Source organism: Phascolarctos cinereus, unplaced genomic scaffold (assembly GCF_003287225.1).
Source record: "Phascolarctos cinereus isolate Bilbo 61053 unplaced genomic scaffold, phaCin_HiC Scaffold_4;HRSCAF=312, whole genome shotgun sequence".
In the NCBI taxonomy this organism is placed as follows: Eukaryota; Metazoa; Chordata; class Mammalia; order Diprotodontia; family Phascolarctidae; genus Phascolarctos; species Phascolarctos cinereus.
In genome coordinates, this window is record NW_027555847.1 from 256,209,386 (window position 1) to 256,235,602 (window position 26,217).

Here is a 26,217-nt window from a genome sequence, read left to right on the forward strand (position 1 = left end):
TTGGACTTTCAGAGCAATAGCCATCAAATTTGGAGAGATCTTTCCCTTCCTTCCCAAAGTAACAGAAAAAAAAAAGCTACACGATGGATATATGCTTGCTCAGGTGGCCATAGGTTCTTGAATCTCAGGATCCTGAACTTCTGACCATCTGTTTCCTTTTCCAAGCACAAGTCGAATGCTAGAATTTTCAAGAATAAGACTTTCTATGTCTTAGATCAGGGAGTAGCTTGGCATTGCTAAAAGTTCCTGCAAACACACTAGGCAGAGGTAGGTATATGTTTGACCATGGCCCGAGAGGAGAGTCACTAAGTGGACAATCTCAGAATTAGGTGTTACTTTGTAGATATAGTAGAAGCAAGATTTATTACTATTCTGATTGTGATCTATGTCAGTAGACCCCAGTGCATGGTTAGAAATTCTTCATGTACAGTCTAAGAAATCTGGAAGGTCTCTACCACAAAGGTTAACTTCCTAACAAGGAAATAAAACTGACCTCAAGATTTAATTGGTCCAGGGGCCAGCTAGGTGGCACAGTGGATAGAGCACCAGCCCTGGAGTCAGGAGGACCTGAGTTCAAATCCAGCCTCAAACACATAACACTCACTAGCTGTGTGACCCTGGGAAAGTCCAACCCAATTGCCTCACCAAAAAAAAAAGTGAATATAAATAAATAAAAAATAAAAAAAAGATTTAATTGGTCCAGAAGAGGACCCAAACCATTGAAGAGACTTTCTGATTGCCTAAGGCAGCTAGGTGGTGCAGTAGATAGAGTACTGGGCCTGGAGTCAGGAAAACCTCAGACACTAGCAGTGTGACCCTGGACAAGTCACTTAACCCTGCTTGCCTTTAGTTCCTCAGGTACAGTTCTTCTCAGCTAGAGAATGAGATGGCAAACCACTCTAGTATCTTTGCCAAGAAAACCCCAAATGGTGTCCCAAAGAGTTGGACATCACTGAAACGTCTGAGCAACAACAATAACAAAGGTATAAAAAGCCTGTAGCATGAGTAGATGGAGCTTAAAAGACATCCCACTGATGTTCAAATCAACACACCCCTCTAACTAGGCATGCCAGCCTGGCAAATGTGGAAGAGAGGGGAGCTATGAAGTAATGCTACATCTTTGCAGAATATGTTCTCCATGCTATTGTTGAGCGAATTTTCTTTTATTGTTTGATTGTATAGGACATATATGAGCAACTCAGAGTCAAACTTGGGTCGGAGTAACTAATCCCAAATTTGGGAATTCCCAAAAGGGTGACAGTTACTGAGTTCAGTCATTTGGGAACCAACCACTTGGCGTGAGGATATTATCTCCACATGGTACTTCTTGGAGAAAGAAGTACATCAATTGGAAATCTGAAATTTAAGGACTAAAATTATGCCATAGGGACAGGGGAAAGGGTGCTAGATATCTGGACCTTGCCAATCTCACTATTATTGCAGATGGCTCAGTCTGTGCAGGTCCAATGTGAAGGGAAATAATTTGATCAGCAGTCTCCTTTCATCCCCTCCCCGAATTATGTCTACCTTCTGAGGAAGTCTAATGAGTGTAGTGGGTTGTTTAAATACTTCAAATTTCTGTATTTATCTATGGATTTCTGTGAATTTTTTCTTTGCATCTTACGCATTTTCTGTAGTAGGTAAAATAAAGACTGAGCCATATCTGATATCCATAGTCAAACTATGTAATTCACTGTGTGAGAGTCAGGGGCCCTACTATGTACATCTGGAGAGGCCTTGACACAAGTTATACCTGAGCTTTACATTGGAGATTTCCCCAGAGCAAAATTCAGTATGGGAGCAATAAACCAAGGAGAAAAATTGATCCCTTGGGGATCAAACTAAATACCTACCAGCCCAGAGTCCTTGAGGGGACCAGAGCCATAATTTACAAGCAATAAAACATTTTCCAAGGTATAGACAGTTTGCAGACTACTTATTCTAACAGTGATTCAGAAGTGATTTTTTTTTTTTAGAAAAAGGAAGCTTAAATCTTTCCACTTGTCTGTTTTCCTGACTCTGTGCAGTAACTGGTAGATTAGAATCTGGTGAAGGGCTCAGTGCCAGTGGTTCTCCCTGTCATGTTGTCTCAAGCCTCCTACATTCCTCAATGACTTAGCAGCTTTTTCACACACACACACACACACACACACACACACACACACACGCACACAAAACAACTGATGAATATGTGTCAGATGACCACAGTCCCTTAAGCTTCTTTTTTCCCCTTCTTTCTACTGATGTTCATATTTGATAGGGGGAAGGAGGAGAGAAGTCTTTGCTCCTGAATCTTATAATCTTTTGGAATGTCTGAGAATCTTTCTTCCCCATCCAAAACTACTTTAATTTCTAGTGGATGTATTGAAATATGGATCTATGGCAATTCAGATATCTTCAGGGATTGACACATCTTGGACCCTAAATGTTGTCCTATACACGTTCTCCACATGTAACTTTCGTGACTTTTGGGGTGAGAGGGATAGAATAGTTAGGCCTAGGAATGTTACTTTGAAATTTGTTTACAATCCGGTGCTTAAAATCATCACAGGATGCTAGAGTTGGGAAAAAAACCTTGGAGACTCTTTAGTCTAACACTTTCACTTTTTAGATTAGAAAACAATCTATGATTTTAAGTGCTTTGCCCCAAAGCACAGTTAGTGGAACAGCCTGGATTACAACCAAGAGATACTGGCTCATAGAGCCAGTTCCCTTTCTATTACAGCCTGCTGATTGGCTCTCGACTTTTGGGGCATACCCTTCCTGTATTTCTATCTAATTAGGAAAATTTTCCCTCAGCAGAGTTCTAGCCAACCAAAATGAGATCTAGGACGTATTGTGAAATGAAGTGTTTGCATTCAGATGATGGCATGATATGTGGATTTTATAAAGATTACCCTAGTTTCCCTGAATATTTCTAAGGAATTATATTACAGGGAAGTCAGTTAGATTTTTTTGCTGAATGAAATACAGCTCAAAATCAGCAGCTTTATTGCTGGCATAAGCACAATTAAGGTAGGGATTTGTATTCTAACTGTTTCATCTAACTTTACTTGTATATTAATTGAATAGAACGTCAGGATCAAGACCTACCTTTGTTTCCAGACTCCACAAATCTCCTATGGAGTTATTAAGGGCTTTTTTAGAGGGAGAAGTCAGAATCTCTGAAATAGATTTGGGGCAATGAACAACATAAGCAGGGACTAAACAAAGTTACCAGAAATTTTCTAACACCACGTCAGATAGTTATTTGGGATCATGGATCTCAAATCAATGCCAAACAAGGGATAACCAAAGAGTAATTGCATTTTCAGTCTCTTATAGAGATCTTAGGAGCCATTGCTGTCTCTTTAAGAGAGAATAAAATCTCGGGAGAGTGGTATTTAACTGCTGTCTGTTGATTGTTAACTGGCATAGTTGGAGAAAGACTATGTGAAGTCCAGAGAGAAACGACTAAGAGAACTTCTTTGCTAAAAGACTGACAAGTGAACTGTCATTTTAGAGAAAGACTGAAGAGATTTCCTAAGAGAACTGAATTTAACTCATGCAGAAGAATTCTTGAGAGCCTTTGATTGGTATCTTGAGAAATCTGAATGGTGGAACTGTTTCCAGAGTTAAGAAGTCAACAGTTTCTACTGATGACTAGAGGAAACTCTAGCTATGATCTTTTTCATTTGATTCATTGCTGAAATATTTAAATATTATATTTCTTATTGCACTGTTAGTACATTGTATGGTCAGGATATTTACTTAAACCTATAAGACTGGGTTGGGGGTGAGGAAAAGAGAGGAGGGAAATTTTATGAAAGGTTTATCTGGTTTATTTTATGAGATGTGATGGGAGCTTAGAACTAATTGAATAATTTATGAGAGCAATTGTGTATTCTTATTAATTTATGAGGAAATATCAGAACACACTCCTTGAATGCCTTAGAGTCCAGGATGAAAATTAATAAGGTAATGAGTCAAGAAAAAAGGTTATGGGTGGGGATTTATCATAGTTATTGACTAGTGAGTTGCACCACAGTGCCCACCTGACACAGAAGGTACATATGGGGGTAGAAGCCTCTAAAACTCTTTTTCAAAAAAATAGATGGTATTAGCCTGAGACATTTTGATAGATTTTGTTAGTTCTGTGGCTAGGTGTGGTAGCTTATAGCCTTGCTTGTGCACTATAAGAAACTGTATAATACTCTATAAGACTGATTTTGTAACGGAAGACTTTCTATATAATGCAACTTAGTGGATGAGCTCACAGAATAGCAGATAGTTCTAAAGAAATGAACCCCATCAGATGATAACAGAGAATAGTCTGGTGACCACAAGAACAATAGAAATAATCAGAGGAGATGATGTGATGAACAAGGGAAGTACTGTTCTCAACAGAGACAACAAAATGTCCTATGGAAATATGAAACTTAGCATTCAGTAGCAGGGAGCACCATGATAACTTCACCAGATGATTTTGTTAACTCTAGCATCAGAGGTATGTCCTTTTTAGCCAAAACATTTGTAGCTGCAGGAGTGCCATAGTCACAGGAGTTCCTAATGTATTTGCTGCCCACAAATGTGCCCTGACCACATTGGTTCTTTAGTGGATTTTTAATATGTGTTCCTTGATTATTTATGTTGTCTGCATATGTATGCCATATTCCCCACTGTTGAGTATATGAGTGAGCGTAGCCCAATTTACATGGTGCATATGATCTTTTGTTTTTGCTTCATTTACTATTATATTTGATTAAATGTTTTTTTTTTTAAAGCCCTAATGTGGCCTAGGTTTGGCTGGTAAAAGTATATACATAGGGGAGGAGATCTTGTGAGCCATAGCTTTGAGTGGTTGCTGACCCACAGTGACTCAAAACTGCTTTAGCCTTCCAGGGATACGTTGTGAAGGAATGCCCCCAAACACTTTATATGTTTTTGTAGAAGCAGAGCCAAAAAACATAGAGGAAAGAAAATTAGATCGATTCATTTCCCAGATACATTTTTAATGAATTTGTAATAGTTTGTGCAGTCGGTACTTTCCTGTATTCACTAAACAAAGGAAAGAAAGGAGGAAAGATAAAAGGAAGAAAGATAATCTCAAGAATCTAATTTTCCAGGAAAAATGGCAAAACAGAATTATCATCTATTATTAGGGATGTTACCATTAAGATTGGTGCCTAGTTGTTCTTGAAATGTAAGGGATTTTGATTTTAAAATGAGGAGATAATTATATGGAAATGAATTCTGGTGCCTAGATGTTTGAAACTTTTATATGGTGCTAATCCAGAGCACTGCCTACATTAGTTAAGTCTGGAGCTCTTTGATAGATTTGAGGTTATGTATACACAGAATATTGGGTTGGTTAATAGCTTCCATTAACACTAGAAGAGGTTTCACATTCTAATCCCCTCACAAATGGGAAAACAAACAGAACTCATTCCATTTAGTAAATCAAAATAATTCAGGCATTTGCACTGAATTCCCCAAGAAAAGCAACTTCTGTTCCTTATTTTGTCAAATGTAGGAGGCTTTCAGTTGGCATTGGAGGGCTTTTCATTCTCATCAGGATTGTCCAGCATCTTTAACCTTTTTTCCAACATCTGCTTCCACTCATCTCTGAGCCTAAGAAGAGGAAACAAATCATATAGATAGTTAGCACATTGATCTTGATGTCTGAGGGTCCAGAAAACTCCTCTTGGACCATGCATGGTTTTATCATGGGGCCCATATATTCACTCAGACACCATGGTATGAACAACTTAGGTTGTTTTCTTGTTAATGTGTTGTTGTTGTTGCTGTTTTTTAACATTCATGATCTTAGTGGACAAAGAACTGAAGGAACTAAGAGGGAAGAATGACTATCAGGAAAAATATTGTTGGAAAAAAGTCATTTGAAGAACTTTCTCCAGAAAAAGTTAAAAGCTCTTTTTATCCAAATTCGGTATGGTAAAAATAAATCTAAAGTTTGCTCATTTTTAAAGGGCAGGCAAGCAATGGATTAGAGTTTTCACTTCTTAAAAGGCTTTTGTCAAACACTCTTATCTAACAATTCTGAAACTGTTAGAAGCCTGTCTGTGCAGTCATCCTTGGCAATATCATTAGTATCTGACATCCAGTTACCTTCTAAATGTAGGGAATTTAAGTGGACGGGGAGATGAAGGGTTGGAAAAATGATTCCTCACTATCGCCATTCTGTAATTTGGTTCCTGAGAAAAGAAAAGTTTCCAATGGGTCAGATTAAGGAGGTGGCTTTCTATTACAAAGAGAGCAAGATCCCCTTAATTCAAAACTGAATTGACCTTCTGGAGAGAGAAAGGATATTTCTGCTGACCTTCAGATCTTATAAAACTTGGAATGGAGAATAGAAGATATTGCCCCTAACACTGATGTGGGAGTAGCCAGCAAGAAGAAATACATGAAAAAGTGAACTGGTATTTTTACCAAATTTTCTTACACTGCTACGTTAATTACTCTGCTACTTCTTGATAGTCTCCACTAAATACCTCTCTCCCTTATTTTCTCCTTTTTGATTAAACTTGTGTGTCATGAGTTGGAAGGAACAGAGGTTACCTACCACCTGACTTAATTCAACTGAACACGAATCTTTTTTATACAATTCTGAAAAAAGCAATCATATAAATACTACATAAAGAAATATAATGAAGGGAGAAACCCACTGCCTCCTGGAAAAGTCCATTCCACTTCTGCATGGTTCTAATCATTAGGAGGTTTTTAGTTACATTGAGCTAAACCTGCTTCTTTCCAGCTTCTATTCATTTCTTCTAGTTCTGCCTTCTAAGGGCAATCAGAATAAGTTGCATCCATCTTCAATATGACAGTCCTTCAAATACTTTGAAAGACACCTAGAATGTACTCCATAAATCTATTCTTTTTGAGAATAAACATTCTTCCTGATCTCCTCCTCATTTTTCAGTGCTTTTTTTATTTTCACTGGTAGCTTTCTTTGCATTAATTTCATTTCTAAATAAACCTCTTGCTCCACTTAGCAAGTGTTGCCATGTTATGGCTGGGTCAAAGGGTATGTATAAACAATTAAGAACATTGAAAAAAATGAAAAGAAATTGAACAAAGCTAACCAACACATCAGCTGAGTCTAGTATACGCAATACCCTCCACTCAAGTCCCCCACCTCTATAAAGAAGGGATGACGTTTTCTTATCTCATCATAGTTACAGAGCTTTCAGTTTCTTTTTGAGTTGTTGTTCTCTCTTTGCATTGCTGTAGACATTGATATTATATTCCTGGTTCTGTTTACTTCATGCTGCATTAGTTCAAATAAGTCTTCTCATGTTTCTGACTTTTCCGTAGTCATAATTTTAATGAAACATTAATGTTATATTTCATTCATGTACTAATATTTGTTTAGGTATTCCTCAGCTGATGCCACCTAGAGTTTTATTTTTTTAATTTAGGTTTTTTTTTTCCTCAATGAAGAAAGGTCTAGCTTTGCTTCCTCCCATACCCCTACCATCCCATTAGAAAAAAAGAAGAGTCTTTGTAAGAAATATACACAATCAAGCAAAACAAATTCTTCCATTGGTCATGTAAAAAAATGTGTCTCATTATGTACCCCCAGTTCCTCACCTCTCTATCAGTAGGTGGAGAGCATGCATTATCACTGGTCTTCTGGAACTGCGATTGGTCATTGTGTTGATGAGAGTTCTTAAGCCTTTCAAAATTATTCATCTTTACAGTGTTGTTGTTATTATATAAATTCTTCTCCTGGTGCTACTTACTTCACTCTGCATCAGTTCAAACAAATCTTTCTAGTTTTCTTTGAAACTGTTGCTTTCATGACTTTTCACAGCACAGTAGCATTACAATTCATTCATATATGACACTTTGTTCAGCTACTCATCCAACTGATAAGCAATCTGATTCCTTGCCACCACAAAAAGAGCTGCTATAAATATTTTTGTACATATGGATTTTTTTTTGCTTTTTCTTTGATTTCTTTTTTTTTTTTTAGCATCTTTGATTTCTTTGAGGTATAGACATAGCAGTGGTGTTGCTGGGTCAAAGGGCATAAATTACAGTTAGAATCCTTTTGGGCATAGTTCCAAATATTTTCCAGAATAGCTAGCCCAATTCATAGTTCTACCAACAATGCATTAATGTGCCTGTTTTCTTGCAGAATCTCCAATATCTGTCACTTTCCCTTTTTTTTTTTTGCCAACTCCACCGTTGATGAATATGAGTAGAAGCTCAGAGGGGCTTTAATTTGCATTTCTCTAATTATTAGTGCTCTGGAATAATTTTTCAGCTAACTACCTCCACCTCTTTAAATATGTAGGTTCCTTCAAGCCTCTGCTCTCTGGCTGCTCCTTTCTTAATCCTTTCAGTTATTAGTACTCTCCCAAACCCCATTCTGAAATTAATATTTACTTTGTCTATATCTTACATTTATTTACCTGTGCAATTTGTGTACTCTCCCAGTATAATGTGAATTCCCAGAGGTAAAGACTGTTTTGTCTCTTGTCTTTATATCCTTTTCACCCAGCACAGTGCCTTACTAAATGCTTTTTGAATTGACTTCAATAGAAACAATCCTCTTGCCAAATTCTATTCAGACTTCTCACTATTCTGTTCACTCTCTTCTGGATATACTCAAGTTTTTGAATGTTCTCCCTGAAATATGGTGCCTTGTAATGGTCATCGTACTACTGAACACAACTGCTTGTTTGACTGAGGAAGAGTAAAGCAGAGTAATAGATCCTATGCCTTTCTTCATGCAACTTAACAAGTAGGCAACAAGCACTATTTTTGCCTGCTCTGTCCTGCTATTGACTCAATATGTATAGTATTGTATAATATCAAACTTTCACTTAACATCATGTTTTTAGGGAATAAATTTATCATGTAGCTGTGACTATACAGGGATTGCATACATAGGTGCTTAACAAATAAGAATGACTTGTGAATGTGTAGAAAGATGGAAATTTGCATTTATTAAGTTCCTACTACATGTCAGGTATTTTACAAATATTATCTTATTTGATCCTCACAACACTCCAGGGAGGCAGTTGCTATTATTTTCCACATTTTATACTTGAGGAAACTGAGGTAGAAAGCAGTGACTTGATCAGGGTTATGAGGTCAGATTTGAACTCAGGTTGTCCTAAGTCCAGGCCCACTACTCTCCCTGAGCCACCAAGCTGCTTTATAAATGTAGAATTGCATATGGCAGCCAGAGAGCACTATCATAAATGTAATTATTTATTGAACATTATTTATCTATGCTATTCTCTGCTTTTAACCAATGAGTATTTTTCTGTAATAGTTATTATGTCTTTCTATATTTAATTTTAATTTTTCCATTTTGATATTGAAAACTGATCACTGATCACTAGCATGTGACCAATACCCCTTTTCTATCTCTGGTCTTAAGGGTTTCTCTCAATTTTTCCTTTGTTCAAATGGTTCTACCGCTTCATATTTTTCATGGTCACTAATTATTATAATGGGAATAGGGTTCTCTGTCATAGTGGCAGGAATAAAGGGCAAAAGTCCATTCTGCCCCTGACCTTCCAGGGTTGTCAAGTGCCTTCTTTGGGTTTATTAAAGCCAATGCGCATGATCAGCGCTTGCTGCCAGGGGGATGGTTTGAGTTTCTGGTAAGTGACTTAGGTAATCAAAATAGAAGGTAGGACTTAATAACTTCTCATGGAAAGTTGGTCAGAGGTGGTGAATAAAGTAAAAACAAACAAACAAAGAAACAAAAAAAATATGCAAACATACATACATATAGATATATACAGATAGATAAGCAAATAAATGGCTAACTAGATAATTGAGTGGTTGATAATAATTAAATAAATGATTGAATAAATTATTAAAGGTATAGATAAACAAATGAATTAATAAATAAAAGAGATTCAACAGCTACCTAAGTGATACTTTTGTGTGGACTAGTGTACCTTAGAACTTGGCCTATAAAAGAGGTGAAAATATATTGATTATCTCCTGGAATGTTGGCCTAAAGTAAACTCACAAAAAAACCTGCTAACATTCTCTTAGATGAAAAAGGAATCATAGCAGATGATAGCTGCAGCAGAAGGAAAAGCAGTCTTTCAGAGAAAAATTTGTAATAGCAGATGTTATCTCCAGGTTATAACAGCTGTAGTTTAGGAGAGAACCAAAGAGGAAGCAGAGTGGAACATCACTGAAGTGCAGAAAAGGGCCCCTTGGGCGGCCATCACACCAGTCTTTTTAAGCCTCACTTTTTGCTTTACTCCTTTCTTTCCCCTTCAGCTTGAAGGTCTTTAGCCCTCTTTCCTTGTTAAACTGAGGTAAATGGATTATATTCCACTCCCAGTTTGAGCCCAGATAATGAAAATTACAACTGAGTTCCTAATAAGCCTCAAGGAAGTACAGTTATTCCCCTCCACATAGAGACTTTCCCCATCTCGGTTTCTCTGTATTTTGGGTTGACATAAGAAATTACATGGAAATTTTTGGGAAGTTTTGCAGAAGCCACAGACAACACACAAAAGCCAGCAGATGACACAGAAAAAGTTTAGAAACCCAGAAATGCATAAAATATATGTATAGTATTGTATAATATCATGTATTTTATCTTTTAATGCCATAATAACTCAGATTTCTTCTCTGGTACTAAGGGATGGCCTTTTTTTTTTTTTGACACAGATTTTCCAGATTGCAAGGGTTCCATACCCCTAACCCCTGCTATGTGGAAGGGATAGCTGTATAGTCAGTTCTGCTATGCAGAACTGCACAATAAAAAGCACAGGACTTATGGGGAAAATGAGGTTAGGAGCACAATCTTCAAAAACATTATTAGTGACATATTAAGAAAAGATAAGAACCTAATAACAAATAGTAGCACAGTTTATACATGTTAAATGGTTAATAAAACAGGTGATAGATAGATAGATAGATAGATAGATAGATAGATAGATAGATAGATAGATAGTGAGTCAGTCTGTGATCTTGAGTGCCCACTTATTGCTGCGATTTAAGGATAAACAGTATAGATTCATTAAATATTATAGACTCACCAAATTCCTTATTAATCTGGTTTGTGATTATGCAGACTGCCTACTGCCACCTGCTGGGTATCTTCCCTCATTTTAATGCTTCCAGCAGTCTTTGAAGTTCCCTGAATTGGTAGGACACTGCTTTACATGTACTTTATTGAATCCGACTTTGATCATGAAAGCTAAAATAATGCAAGGAATGGTCACACAGTGAAAATACCCCCAAATTTCAGTGAATCCTTCAAGCTCAAAGAGTATTTTTGTATTTTTTCCCCCCGAGACCAGCAGAGACTGTGCTGACTGATTAAGGGAGGCAACATGTTTGCTTTTTCTTGCTTTGGCTTTGATTTGGAAAGGCATTGGATTTAGTCTGTTTAATAATTTTGTGCAAAACTATCCTTATTAAGTTTGAGGCTTACCTGGACAATTGTATTTGTGGAGTTGTTAGCCCAAACTCAGAGCTGACATTTCTGACTTTCTGAGCTTTCATGTTTTAATACCAACTAAGCAATTGCATAAATAAAGTACAAAGATGATACTATTTGATGTCCTCACTTCTGTTTGTGTTTTCCCTACATTGTTGATACACCATATTAACATGGTTGGTCCACTCTGTAATTAAATCATTAGATTGTAAGTGTCTTGAGGTCAAGAACTGTCTTTTGCTTTTTTTTTTTGTAACCCCAGCCCTTAGCACAGTGCCTGGCACATAGTAGCCATTTAATAAATGTTTATTAATTAATTGATTGATAACTGTCAGTCTGGGCTTGTCAGGATATTGGCTGGAGGGAGAAATGGATTCTATGGTCATAGAAAAGCTGATTAGACTGTTGACTTTTTGGCCTATTGAGCATAGTGTTTGTATTCTATGAATTAACTAGCCATGTTTACTCAGCTTGAGTGGCAACCTGCTGTAGAGGGGAGCAAGTCTGTCTTCGAGTCAGAGGACTTAGCTTTCAAGATATGCCTCTGATGCATGCTAACTATATTATCACTTAACCTTTTAGGGCCCTAGGCAACTCTCTAAGATTATAAATTAACTCCATCAGCAGAGCAAGATCCTTCTACATCTTAGAAGTCACAGATTCTCCCCTCTCTGCCCCCCCAAAACAAAACTAGAAAAAAAAAAACAACCTGAATAAGATCAGTAGCTGGAAGTCTTTCTTATTTAGTTAAATGCTCATTTTACATAAGAGAGACTCAGAGAATTTAAGAGGTTTGCTTAAGGTTGGACAAGAAGCAAAAGAATTAGGTTAGGAATCCAAGTCCTGAATCCATTATGATATATGTTGTTGTTGGCTAAAACTCACTCTGTTAGTTTGCAAAGCAGAATCATGAGATGATACACAATGATCAAAATAATGTAAAAGAAAAAAAAGACATCAGGGGTTGAGAATAATGTAGTAATGTAGGATCTTGATTTCTGAAGACTGATTATGAAATTTCTCTCTTCTTCATAGTGAGATTGTGGACTATGAATACAGAATGTTGCATACCCTGTCCGACAGGTTTTATGTGTTGATTTGTTCGTCTTTCTCTTTGTTGCAAGTGAAGATTCTGGGAATGATATAATTTTGGGGAAGTTATACAGATTGAAAAACAAAAAAAATCATCAATAAAACACCTTAAATCTATATTTGTCACTCTTAAAATATGATTAATCTAAACATTTAAATCAACAGTTAGCTGAGGTTCCCTTTCTAACTAACATTTTAAAGAGAATTTTAGTATTTCCAGTGAAAAATTTATATTGTAAACTTAACTAGCCTTCTTAGGGTATCCAGGAGTGGGGAACCTGTGGCCTCAAGACCACATGTGGCGTTCTAGGTCCTTGGATGTGGCTTTTGACTGCGTCCCAAGTTTTACAGAACAAATCCTTTTTATTAAGGGGATTTGTGTTGAGGGCCTGCTTAGGGGAGTCAGAGGGCTTAGGCTGGCTCAGGTCTTACCTGTACTTTGTACTAAGCCCGGCTGTGTAAACTCAGTATGTGGGCTCACCACCCCCCTGTTGCATCTCTTGAGAACAGAATGCAGGAAGGGAGGAAACGGATAGGGTACAGGACAGGACGCAGGAAAGAAAGTGACAGACAAGGTACAGGGAAATAAGGAAATCACTTAATTAGGTTTGTACTTTTCATGGAAAATAATGTTACTATTGCTTGATCCAGTACCATATAAGCCTGAGCCCTCAGATCAATAAACGGGAGTTTGTTCTTCACTGCTCCCACCTGGCCCGTGATTCTTTCTCTATTTACACTCCGCCAGCATCAGACCATGGCTGTGGACACAGGCGCTTGTGGCAGATTTGTACTAAGAAGTTTGGATTCAGTCAAAGAGCCATACTTGAGGACCTAGAGGGCCACATGTGGTCTTGAGCCTGCAGGTTCCCCACACCCTGGGTATATCAACAATGTCAAATATACAAGTGATACCACTCTGGTAGCAGAAGGATAATAGGAATTAAGAAACTTCTTGCTGAGGGTAAAAGAGGAGGGTGTAAAAGCTGGCTTGAAGGTTAATAATTAAAAAAAAACAACAACAAATAAGGTCTTGGCAACTGGTCCCATCACTTCCTGGCAAATAGAGGGAAAAGAAATGAGAGCAATATCAGATTTTATATTCTTGGGCTCAAAGATCACTGCAAATGGTGACTGCAGCCATAAAATTAAAGACACTTGCTCCTTGGAAGAAAAGCTATGGCAAATCTGGACAGCATACATAAAAGCAGAGACATCACCTTGCCAACGAAGCTCCATATAGTCAAACCTATGGTTTCCCAATAGCAATGTATGGCTGTGAGAGCTGTACTATAAGAAAGCTGAGTGCCTCAGAATCAATGCTTTCAAATTGGTGGTGCTGAAGAAGGCTTTTGAGGGTTCCTTGGACAGAAAGGAGGTCAAATCAGTCAATACTTAAGGAAATTAATGCAGACTATTCACTTGAAGGTCAAATACTGAAGCTGAAACTTAAATACTTTAGCCACATAGTAAGAAGATGAGACTCATTGGAAAGACCTTGGTGCCAGAAAGATTGCCAGAAGGCAAAAGGAAAAGGGAACAGCAGAAGATGAGATGGATAGATAGTGTCATGGAAACAATGAAGATGAACTTGGTCAGACTTAAAGAGATAGTGGAGGATAGAAGGGCCTGGTGTGCTTTGGGTCAGGAAGAGTCATACATGACTGAACAACAAAAATCTGGCCTTCCTAGTTTAAAAAGACAGACAAGACATGGATTGAGTCATTCATTTCTTGCTGAGTTTTGATCTCACAACCTAACTTTGCTTAAACTACAGTGTGGTACAGTGGAACATATTCTAGATTTGCAGTCAGAGGAATTGAGATTTTTAAGCCTCAGTTTCCTTGTTGGTAAAAAGAAAGGGTTTGGAACAAATGACTGATGACTTCCAGCTCTAAATCTATTTTTCTATGTGTGCTATTAATTTGCACTTGTTTAATGATTTGCTTTAGGCCTGGACTGATTTTGTTCAGACAATGGGCCAGCAGGCTTGTGCTAATTAGTATTTTTGTGATCAAACAGTTATTTTTTATAGGCCTGGCAGAATTCTCACTGGCTCTGCCTTTACTTACGAGTGTGGTCGTAATGATGCACCTGACAGCTGTGAGTCTCAGTAGCCTGTAGAATGCAGGACTGCTAAACTGAGTTTAGACTTTGTTTAATTTCATTTAGACAATGAGCCAGTAGATGTGTGCTAATTAGTAGCTCTGTGATAAAAGTCTTGTTTTCACTTTGTTTTTATTCTCTCTAGTTTTTGATGGAATATATTGCTATGTTAGCCCAGGCTGAGGGGGAGTAACAGATGCTAACACTGGTTGTTTGGTTGTGTTATCAGCAAGGCATAGAGTAACTGGAAGTTACTAAGAAAACACTAAGATTTTTCTTACCATTCTAGTGGGAAGGGGCCCTTAATGTACTCTTTAAACCCTTTGCTAACTGGCTAAAGAACAGATGTAGTGATTCCTGAGTGCCTCTTTGGCCACACCCACAAAGGGCAGAGAGAAGTACAGTTATCCCTTCCACATTGCAGGGGTTAGGGGCACGGCATCCCCATGATCTTGAAAATCCTGTAAAATTTTTTGGCCCTCCTTTCACACCAGATAAGGATCCTGAATTTTTTTCTTTTTCTTTTATGGGATGTTTGCAGTACCTTATTGTAAAATTTGGGTTAAGTATTTGGTTATAGGCTCTGCGTCATCTGTGGCTTCTGCAATATTCCCCCAAAGTTCCCACTTAATTTCTTGTGCTGATCTGACATATATCTAAACCACGGAGGGGAGTCATGATGTGGAAGGCATAACTGTAGTAGTAGACATTACTGGACAGTGGTCGGGTATATTCCCAAGTTTCTCTTCCCCCTATGCAGTGCTGTTAAACTAAATAGAAATGGATCCCTGTGGGCTGTACATTTGCTTAGAAAACTACAAATTAACATCTATATTGTATTGAATTCTTATTTTTATTTTTTTTTGGGAGGCAATTGGGGTTAAGTGACTTGCCCAGGGTCACAGAGCTAGTAAGTGTCAAGTGTCTGGTCTGAGACTATATTTGAACTCAGGTCTCCCTGACTCCAGGGCTGGTGCTCTATTCACTGCACCACCTAGCAGCCCCTGTATTGAATTGTATTTATTTTGTTAAACATTTCCCAATTACATTTTAATTTGTTTCAGCCTGCACCAGGGAGTTTTGCTGAGGTGCTTACTGATAAGAGGGGGTAAGTTTGACACCTCTGCCCTTGTGCACAGTTATGGCATACATTTATTTGGAAATCAAGGGTGAAATGTAAAAGTAGTGTGTGTATGGCAGGGGGACTGTCATTAAAAAATGACTGTGAGAGGGGCCCACTGGCTTATGAAAGTCTTTAAAATATAAGGCCATTATACAAGACAACAATCCTTTTAGAAAGGTCATATTTGAACGGAAGTGTTTTTTTTTTTTTACACAGCAAATATTTAACTCAAAGGAAATATCAGTTTGGTTCAAATTGGTTTCCAAACCAAAGCAACTTTTTCAGTGTTTGTTCTTGCCTGACAAAGATTGGAAAGTGTCCTTTAACTTTGGCATTATGGTACTAACACTGACAGTTTTACTTATAGCTTTATCGTCTCCCCATGTTGACATTATTTCTACCGTTGTACTCACTGACCATTTGTTCTTTCCACTCTGCATTTTCACCCTTTAGCACTTCATATGTCTCCCCTTGTTTCTTTTAACTTTTCTTAAGGTTCTCAGAACCTAACTTACTAAAGCACATCTTATTTTCAGCAACATTGGTGCAAGATTGAAAGTATAATGTATTTGTATGACACAACACAGTGTCTAGCACACAGTAGGTGCTTAATAAATGCTTATTTGTACATAGTTGTTTGCATGTCATTTCCCTGAGCTCCTCGAGGGCAGGAACTGTGTTTGCCTTCCCTTATATCCTCAACACTTTACCGCGCACTTGGCACATACTAAATGCTTAATAAATACTTGTTGACTTATTGGTCAATTGGTTGATTAATTACTATATGATGACTCAACAATTCTCTGGGTAGAAGGTAATTTTCCCCTCTAAGATTTAAAATAGATGTTGTCTCTTTTTCTTGTTTTGGAAGGAAGGAAGAAAGGAAATAAACATTTATCAAACATGCAGGCTGTGCCAAACACTTTACAATTATTATCTCACTTGATCCTCACGACTCTAGGAGGTAGGTGCCATTATCATCCCCATTTTAAAGTTGAGGAAACTGAGTCAGAAAGAGATTAAGTGACTTGCCCAGGGTCACAGAGCTAGGACATGTCTGAGGTCACATTTGAACTCAGGTCTTCCTGGGTGCAGCCCAGCCCTCTTTCCACTCTACCACCTAACTGGAGACCATAAAGCTATACCCTGAGTCAAATTTATGTGAACAATTTAATGTTTTCAGTCCAAGTTACAGAGGAACATAATAGAAATGTTGACCAAATATACCATCATTACGTTTACCTCAAGGTTAACAAATACTAGTCTTAGTGAACAGAAAGTCAAGTAGCAACAGTGTTCTTATGTAGATTAAAAGACTAGATAAGGCAACAGGGAGAGAAACCGATCTTGTCTGCACTTAGAACTACAGATGTGTTGGCTCCTTACTGATCACAGCTTCAAAGTCACAGTAGCAGAGGAGATCGCAGAATTGATAGCTCAGTAATGACGGGGTTCACCTACTTGAGCTGACCCTTGAAATGTAGTCTTTAAATCACAGAGAGAAACTGAGAATGGAAAATACGCACAAGGACTTTGGGCTTAACAGGGAATATCTATTGAACTTTACCTGGGAACCACATGCATCTAAGTGCCAGTGCCAGAGAGAGATTTAGAAGGAAAGACATAGCTGTGGAGCACAGTAAGAAAAGCGTTAGCCTTGGAGTCATGAAACCTGGTTTCAAATTCTGCTTCTGATACGGCCTTTCTGAACTTTCCTGAGTCCCTTAGGCTGAGGTCTGAACCTCAGTTTCCACAGTTGTAAAATGAAGGACACTAAACAGCCTCTGGGGCAGCTAGGTGGAGCAGTGGATAGAGCCCTGGGTCTGGAGTAAGGAAGACTCATTTTGAGTCTGACTTCAAATCTGGCCTCGGACACTTACTAATTGTATGCCCCTGAGCAAGTCACTTGATCTTGTTTGCCTCAATTTCCTCATCTGTAAAATGATCTGGAGAAGGAAATGGCAAACTACTTTAGTATCTTTGCCAAGAATACTCTAAATGGGGTAATGAAGAGTCAGACAGGACTGAAAAAACAACTGAACAACAAAGATAGCCTTTAAGATACCTTCCTTCAGTCTCTAGAGCTATGATCCTCTTTATGAGATCAAGATGCACAGTTTTAACTGAGCATAGGATATGTCTGTAAGTTAAGCCATTTGTACTACCCCAAAGGTAAAGAAAGTTTGATTCAACCAGGAACTATATGTACCCATCATTTCATTGGTTTGTGATTTACCAGGAGGAGGACCTGTTGAAGAAAAGGAAGGAGAATTCCTGACAATGGACTTGGGTAGAGATTTGTCTGTGTTTTTGTTATTGGATCAAATAAAGTATGTATTTTATCTGCTATCTGAGTGCTTGCAGGAAAAGTGAATGTTCTTAGAGAAGGACAAGCCAATTCATGATGTTCCAAGTGGAAAGCATGGTGGCTGCACAAGACATCCTGATATTTTCAAAGTAGACATATGTGGAAACAAAATATGCCACAGAGATTATTACTGATAAAGGACCCAGAGGTAAACATAGTTTGTCAGGTCAGGGGCCATGGCCCAATTTATATGTGATTTACATAAGGATGATAATAAAAAGGCGGTTCTCTACCTCTCTCCCTCTGAAATACATATTCTCAGGTAAAATTTTGCTTTAAAAAACAGAAAAAATGAACCAGCAATAGCACTTCTAGGGCTGTGTCCCAAAGAGATCATACAAATGGGAAAAGGACCCACATATACAGCAATATTTATAGCAGTTCTTTCTGTGGCGGCAAAGAATTGGAAATTGAGGGGATGCCCATCAGTTGAGGAAATGGCTGAACAAGTTGTGGTATATGATTGTAATGGAATAGTATTGTGCTATAAGAAATGATGAGCAGACAGACTTCAGAGAAACCTGGAAAGACTTGAACTAATGCACAGTGAAGTCAGCAGAACCAAGGGAACGTTGTACACAGGAATGACCACATTGTGTGATGACTAACTTTGATAGACTCATCTCTTCTTAGTAATGCAAGGATTCAAGACAACTCCAAAGGACTCATGATGGAAAATGATGTCCACATCCAGAAAAAGAACTATGGAGTCTGAATGCAAATCAAAACATATTATTTGCTCTTTTTTTCCCTTTTTTTTTTGTTCTTTCTTGTGGCTTCTCCCATTGGTTTTAATTCTTCTTTACAACATGACTAATGTGAAAATAGGTTCAATATGAATGTATACGTAGAGCCTATATAAAATTGCATGCTGTCTTGGGGTAGGGGGGAGGGGAGAGATGGGAAGAAAATCTGGAACTCAAAATCATATGTAAGTGAATGTTGAAAACTAAAAGTAAATAAATAAATTTAAAAAAAAGAAAGAAAAACCCCACAATACATTCTAAACTGATATGCAACCTTAACATTGATGATCAGACTGTAAAAAAAATTAGAAGAGATGTATTATATACCTCTTACAGTTTGGATAGGAGATGTATTTTTAATTAAACAAGAGATAGAGGAAATTATAAAAGACAAAATAGATAACTTTGATGATGAAAAGCATGGATCCAATCTTGTCAACACCCTACTCAATAATCTCTGTGGTTCCCTTTTGCCTCAGGAGTAAATACAAAGTGCATTGTTTGGCATTCAAAGCCTGTCTTAACCTAGCTCTCTCCTACCTTTCCAGGCTTCTTATACTTTCCTCCTCCTTAGGTGCTCTTTGATCCAGGGACTCTGACATCCTGGCTGGTCCACAAACAAGACACTTCATCTCTTCACCCCAGGCATTTTCTCTGGCTGTCCCTCATGTCTGAAATGCTCTCTGTCCTCTGCTCTGACTACTGACATCCCTGGCTTCCTTTAAATCACAACTAAAATCTTACCTTGTATAGGAAGCTTTCCCCAACCACTCTTAATTTCAGTGCTTTCCCTCTGTTAATTATCTCCTCTTTATCATACATACACACACACACACACACACACACACACACACACACACACATACATATAGTTTGCTTTGTATATTTGTTTGCATGTTGTAAGCTCCTTGAGGGCAGGGACTGTCACTTCCCCCTTTCTGTATCTCTAGCACTTAGCACTGTGCCTGGCACTCAATAAGCTCTTAATATATGTTGATTGATTGATCATATGAAACTGAAAAGCTTCTATGCAGACAAAATTAATGCACCTAGGATAAGAAGGGAAGTGGTCATTGGGAAAAAAAATCTTTATATTAAATTTCTCTGATAAAGGTTTAGTATCCAAGGTATAAAAAGTATATATGTACATATATGTCTATATGTACATTTATACACATATACATATACACACAGACATATTTATGTATATACATATGGCCTCAATATATAAATGTTCAAAAGACATGAAGTTCTCAAAGGAAGAATTGCAAAGTATTCACCACCATGTTAAAGAATGTTCCAAATCATTTATAATAGAGAAATGAAAATCAAAACTTACACTCTACAAATTGTCAAAGATGGCAAAAATGACAATGATGTTCAATGGCAAAGGGGTTGAGGAATGATAGTCACGCTGATATACTGCTGGTAGAGCTGTGAGATGGCAGAACTACTTTGGAAAGCAGTTTAGAAGTATGCAAAAAGGTGACTAAAATAACCATACCCTTTAAAGCATACTCCATAACTAGGCTTATAACCCAATGAAGACATCAATAAGAAGAAAGTCCCCATAAATATAAAAATAATTATAGTATAAATTTTTGAGATAACAAAGAATTGGAAAAAAATAGATGCTCTTGTTTGAGACAAGGGTAAACAAATTGTGGCACATGAATGTAACAGAATATTACTGTGCTATAAGAAATCATATATGTAATGCTAACAGAGAAACAAGGAAAAATCTACAGTTACTGAGGAGGAATGAAAGTAAGGAAAACCCAGAAAAGGATATATATACAATAATTAACAACAATGTAAATGGAAAAGTATGGGGACCACACACCAAAAAATCAAAAGCAAATGTGGCCAAATTATAAAGATCAAACAGGACTCAAATTAAGGGATATGAAAAGACATTCTTCAACCCACTCCTTTGTGTAGGTGGGAGGTCTACAGGTGTTACACATTACCTATGTTTTCAGACTTTTTTTCCACTATACACATCATTTGTGTTGATTTCTTTTTTCTTTTTGCTTTTTGGTGCGTCAATCTGGGTCAAGTGACTTGCCTAGGGTCACACTGCCAGTCAGTGTCAAGTGTCTGAGTCCGAATTTGAACTCAGGTCTTCCTGACTCCTGGGCTGGTTCTCTACTGCACCATTTAGCTGCCCCTTGAGTTGGTTTTTTTTCTCTTCAGAAAAGTACTATCTTTTGCTATGGGACAGCTGTCTGGAAGGGAGAGGGAGAAGGACACTGGGAGAAGGACTATGATGATGTAAGAAATAGAAGCCATCAATAGAAATATATTTTTTTAAAAAAAGGAAACCACATACTTTGTCAGGGCACTTCTTCCCTGACGATCTTCCTCCAATTCCCGATAACAAGTTTGTTTGCCAATTTCTTTTTCCCAGAAGCTTTTAAGATCATGACAGGTTTCACAGCAGAAGACTTCCCTTCGTATATATTGATTATTCATTTCCTGAAAAAAGAAAAAACCAAGCTACCACTGTGTAATTGTTTCAGCAGATTCAACCTCCCCCTTTCCTGTCATGGGAAATGCAGCTTGTTTGAAAGAGGCAGGACAAGTTGTATTTTTGGCCCCCATAGGAAGGAGGTAGGCTTGTTATATGCAAAAAAAAAAAAAAAGCCACCTTCAGATCATCACTAACACCCACCATTGAAACAAATGGAGCAGGCAAGAACGGTAAGATACAAAATAGGTTTGCTTCTGATAGTTGGACAGAACCTGTTCTAGAAAGAATCAAGTGACACAGAAATGACTAGTAGTGAGATGTCCTTTTGTTTTACTGGAAGAGATGAAGTGAACTTAAAAAAAATAATGATAATTTAAAAAATGTAAACTTAAAATTATTTTCCATTAGGAAATTCTGTAAGTTTGATATACAAATATAACATAAATATAATACAATTTAGAAGGAAGATTTTACTTTGAAGTACCTAATTATTTAAGAAGAAAATAGAAACTTGCACAGAAATACATCCCTATTTAGTTTTAGAATTTCCTGTCAACTCTATTTGGAAGAACCAGTGTGTGCACTTAATAAGAGGGGTAGTTGCATATTTATAAAACTAAGAAGAGTGAACTGAGTTAAAAACAAGTATAGAACTTCACTAATGTGAAAATATGTTTAATGGGTATGTAAATGTAAAGCCTATGTCAGATTGTGCGCTGTCTTGGGGAGGGTGGGGGGGGAAAGGGAGAAAAAATTTTCAACTCAAAAGCATATGGAAAAAAAAATTAAAATAAAATAAAAAATAAATAAAAAATAAAAACAAGTATAGGCTCCATAGGTCTGAGGTCTAAATGAAATCAGTATGTCAAACGAAATTTAATATATGCTTTGTCTTCTTTCTATTCCCTTGTTTGATTATTATGAGAATCTGTGTTTTAGGGGAAATTCTGAGTAGGCTGATGCCTACTCTCTCACAGGCTGGTAACATGGGACAACATTTAGAGGAACCAGATGTCTCTTTTTAAGAATTGGCTTTCTTCCAGCCAGGCTTTTGAAGTCTTGCCAAAGCTGTTTTTCTATATCTATCACATTGGCCACTTCACCCTGCTCCTTTTAGATCCTCACAATAGCTCCCAAGGATCTTCACCCACTGTTTTCAAGTTCCTCTTGAATTTCTGTATTTTTCCTTTTTCTTCCTACTTTTCTATACATTTTCTTTAGAATGCTTCCTCTAATCATCCTCTCCTTCATACTTTAACCAAACTACATCCTATGTTACAATACTAACTGATTGCACAGTTTGCCCAACATATTCTCTTTGTCACTCAAGAAGCTTCTGAAATTCCATATCTTCTGAGAGGGTTTTTTACCAGAGTTTATTCTGCTTTCCAGCCCTGCCCCTCCCCTAGGCATGGAATTCCATCTTTTCCACTTAACTCCAGTCATTAAAATATCTTTTTCTTTTGTTTGTATATGATGTAAAACACATACTTAGTTATTTAGCACATGCATTAGTCTCTGTTTCTATGTATTTAAATTCACGACTCCAGAACACTCAAGCTCTCAATCTAAACACCAAGTCTAGAAACATCTACCTTAGGATTGCTATTGAGTTACCTCTACGCACAGGAAAAGGAACACAGAGCAGAAGATGCAACCAGGAACTTATGCTTATCGCGGCAAGCATATGTTCTTGCTTTCATCTGTATACCTCAGAATTATCTGTCTTAATTAGAAATTCATAGACTGTAGGAATTGTGCCATTTTCTCATTTTGTTTAATGTTAAGAAATGGATCATGTGTGAAAAAGAGTTCTGAGACTTTTTTCAAATGTTGAATTTCAGTGAAAGTGCATATTCACTTATTTGAACCAACGTCTTGGACATCTATCAGAGGTGATCCATTGTATTGGAGCAACTTGGATGGTGCAATGAACTTTCACGAACTTCCTTCAGCACTGAAGGATTTGCACTTTGGGTTGATTCAGCAATTCCTTATTGGTCCCCTTGACTGTAGAATTGCTTTGAAGAGGATCCACAACTGAGCCAGGAAGAACCACTTATCAGGATATAAATGGAGCTGAGGAAATCCAACTTCCTTTCCCTTCCCTTCACTGGAGCATTTCATTTGAGGTTCAGATAATTTGTCTCTTGAATTTCCAGCAAGGGGTGGGAGAAGGGGTTGTTCATCCCACCTCCATCTACAGTAGTAATAGTATTCAGATATACATCATCCAGAACATATGTTGCTCAGGTGAGCCTGAAGTTGGACCTCAGGTCCCTGGGTGCCTCTTCTCTGTGTTCTTTCTCCAGAGCACAGGTAAAGAATCACCATTATAGGATGGATGTTTCTAGCCTTGGTAGCTAGCTCATGAGCTTGTGAGCTTTGGAGTTTAAAGTGGGGTGGGTGCTATTTGCCAACTGCAGCACTTTTTAGAGGAGAAGAGTACCATAGAGCTAGAGCCCAAGTAGTATTCTGGCTTGCTAGGAAATCTAGATTTATGAGTTGTTCAGAAAGTACAGGTGAGGGGCAAAAGTAAAATACCTATTGAACCATCCTGCAACATTGCTTTCAGCTCCTGAGAAAGGTGACAATCACTGTTTCATGTTTTATGTATTGGCTAATGCATGCTTGTAAAATCATTTGCGTTTTAAGCAATTCTTTCTTGGCAGAGGACATAAATAGCTGTCCTATATCTGATACTATTTTGTACATTGCACATCTTTTCTAAAAAGGGACCATCCCTTTTAGGGGAGACGATAGACATGAGCCATACCTAAGTTTTATTAAAAAGATTTTCTCAGAAATTATGTCTCGGGCAATATCAAGCTAGAGAGAATGAGAAAAAAGCCTGACTCCACTGTTTGGTGTCAGACTTCCCCATGACAGAAGAATGTGGTCCATGTAAGTCCTGAGCAGGAGCCCTTTGTGAATGGAGGTGATAATCATTACTATTAATGACTATCACATTAGCCTATTAATGTTAATAGGCTAATGTCAACTTTAATTACATTTGTTGGATAAAGTCTACCATTATCAAGAATATAAGCTCTTTGAGGACTACTTTTCATTAGTTGTCTTTGTATCCCTAGCATTTAGCATAATGTCCTGCACATATAAGGTCCTTAATAAATTCTTGTTTAATAAATGATTCCATATAACTCTAACAAAAGTTGTCAATTGCTTTTTCTTGAATTTTTGAAGATCTTTCTATAACGTTTCATAGCTTAACTAGATATTCTGATTAATGTTGAGACCAGCTGGCTAATTTCTCCTTCAGCAGCAACACTATGAACAATTCCAAATACTTTTCTAAGGAAAATATATTTTGAATCTAGATGAAAAGCTAGATTCCTTCCTTCAGTTTTTTATGTATTATTGATGGCCTCCTCTGTATCCTCAAGAAGAAAGATAAACTACAGAATCGATAGTAACTTTAGAAATGCACTTTTAAGGAAATATCAAAACAAGACTACTGAGAGACAAAGAGATCTACTTCCACTCTCAAGGTTTTGATGGGAAAACCTAAAGTTAATGAGTTGCTCTTACTGCAATTGCCATGAGAAGAAAAATGTCATAACCTACCACAAAGGTTCCACCTGCCTCAGCTGTGAGGAAACTATTTTGAAAAGCTAAAAGCATCATCTAAATATGGTTCTTTTCTCCCAACGAAGTCAGATCAGCTTGAAAGTGCATGACTTTTGCTCAGCGCTTTCATCAGAATTTAAGTCACATGGAAGGGGAATAATGGGGAAACAGCTGTGCCTGAGATGTAACCATGGCCAATTAGCACTTTACAGTCAGAGAGTCGGAGACCATCTGGGCTTTCAGGGATCTTTATAGATCACATCAAGTCCAGGCAAAATATCTTCTTAACACAACTCTGAACAGCTGACCTATTTTCAAAGATCTATTGGGTGGAAGAATGCTCTACCACCCTCATTCATTGGACTTAATGCTGTAGGCAAAAAGTCTGGTGTTAAAGTCGAGAGGCTGCATGATATAGGGGAATGAGCGTTAGCTTTGGAAGCAGTGTTTCTAGATTTAAATCCAAATTTTCTACTTTTTGTCCATGTAACTTTGGGTAAATCACTTAACCTCTCTGTAAAATGAAAAGGTTGGTCTGGGTTAGTGAAGTGGGAGCCACTACACTGCACATGTGGACAGCATATTCACTTAGAAAACCACACATGTTTGTATATTTCTTTTTTTTCCCCATACATCAACCCACTAAAATCAGCTAGGCATTATATTTTAATCTGGTCCTGGATATACTTTTGAAAGTTGTGGGCTGTGTGCAGGCTACATGTTGACATGTCTTTTCTAAGTGACCTCTCTCGGTTCCTTTTAGTTCAAAACGGATGGACCTTTAGCCAATCCTCACACTGGAGATATAGGGAAGGCATTACAAAGAAGAATGCTAAACTAACTAATGATGTAGCAGCCTATGCTAGCAACCCAGCAAGGACAGGCAAGAGGCCTACTTAAAACTGTGGTTACCTAACCCTTATTCCATTTTATTCACTAGATACATAATGCTTTGGGGGTAAAACATAATTTTAGTGAGTAATGGAGCACTTTAAATAGGAGAATTAGAATTTTGAAACCTTTCTTGAGTTTGTAGTAGTTTAAAGTAGTTAGATTGTGAACTACTTGAAGTTTTGATTGTGACATCTTTTATCTTCTGGAAAGTGAAAAGTATCTAGTTTTTTTAAGTGTTGGAAAAACAGCATAAGTGAAGACAGTCTTCAAGTATGTCACTTCCCAGTCATCATGCCTAAACTATCTGAGGCAGAGGGATCTTTGTATCTTCTTTTTCTCAAGGATTTATTGATAAGGAAAGAAAATGCCATAATTTCCCTCGACTCTAGTATCAAC

At 37.5% G+C, this 26,217-nt stretch overlaps 1 protein-coding gene across 1 annotated transcript; it reads right to left on the bottom strand.

Annotated features, from left to right (window-relative positions):
* Window positions 1-4,970: 4,970 nt before the first annotated feature.
* Window positions 4,971-21,341, bottom strand: LOC144456664 (protein FAM240B-like). The gene is made up of 2 exons (XM_078151930.1): window positions 21,199-21,341; window positions 4,971-5,610 (listed from the first exon to the last, which is right to left on the bottom strand). Exons 1-2 carry the CDS (start codon window positions 21,339-21,341, stop codon window positions 5,520-5,522), a joined length of 234 nt encoding a protein of 77 aa, XP_078008056.1. The 3' UTR covers window positions 4,971-5,519.
* Window positions 21,342-26,217: the final 4,876 nt, after the last annotated feature.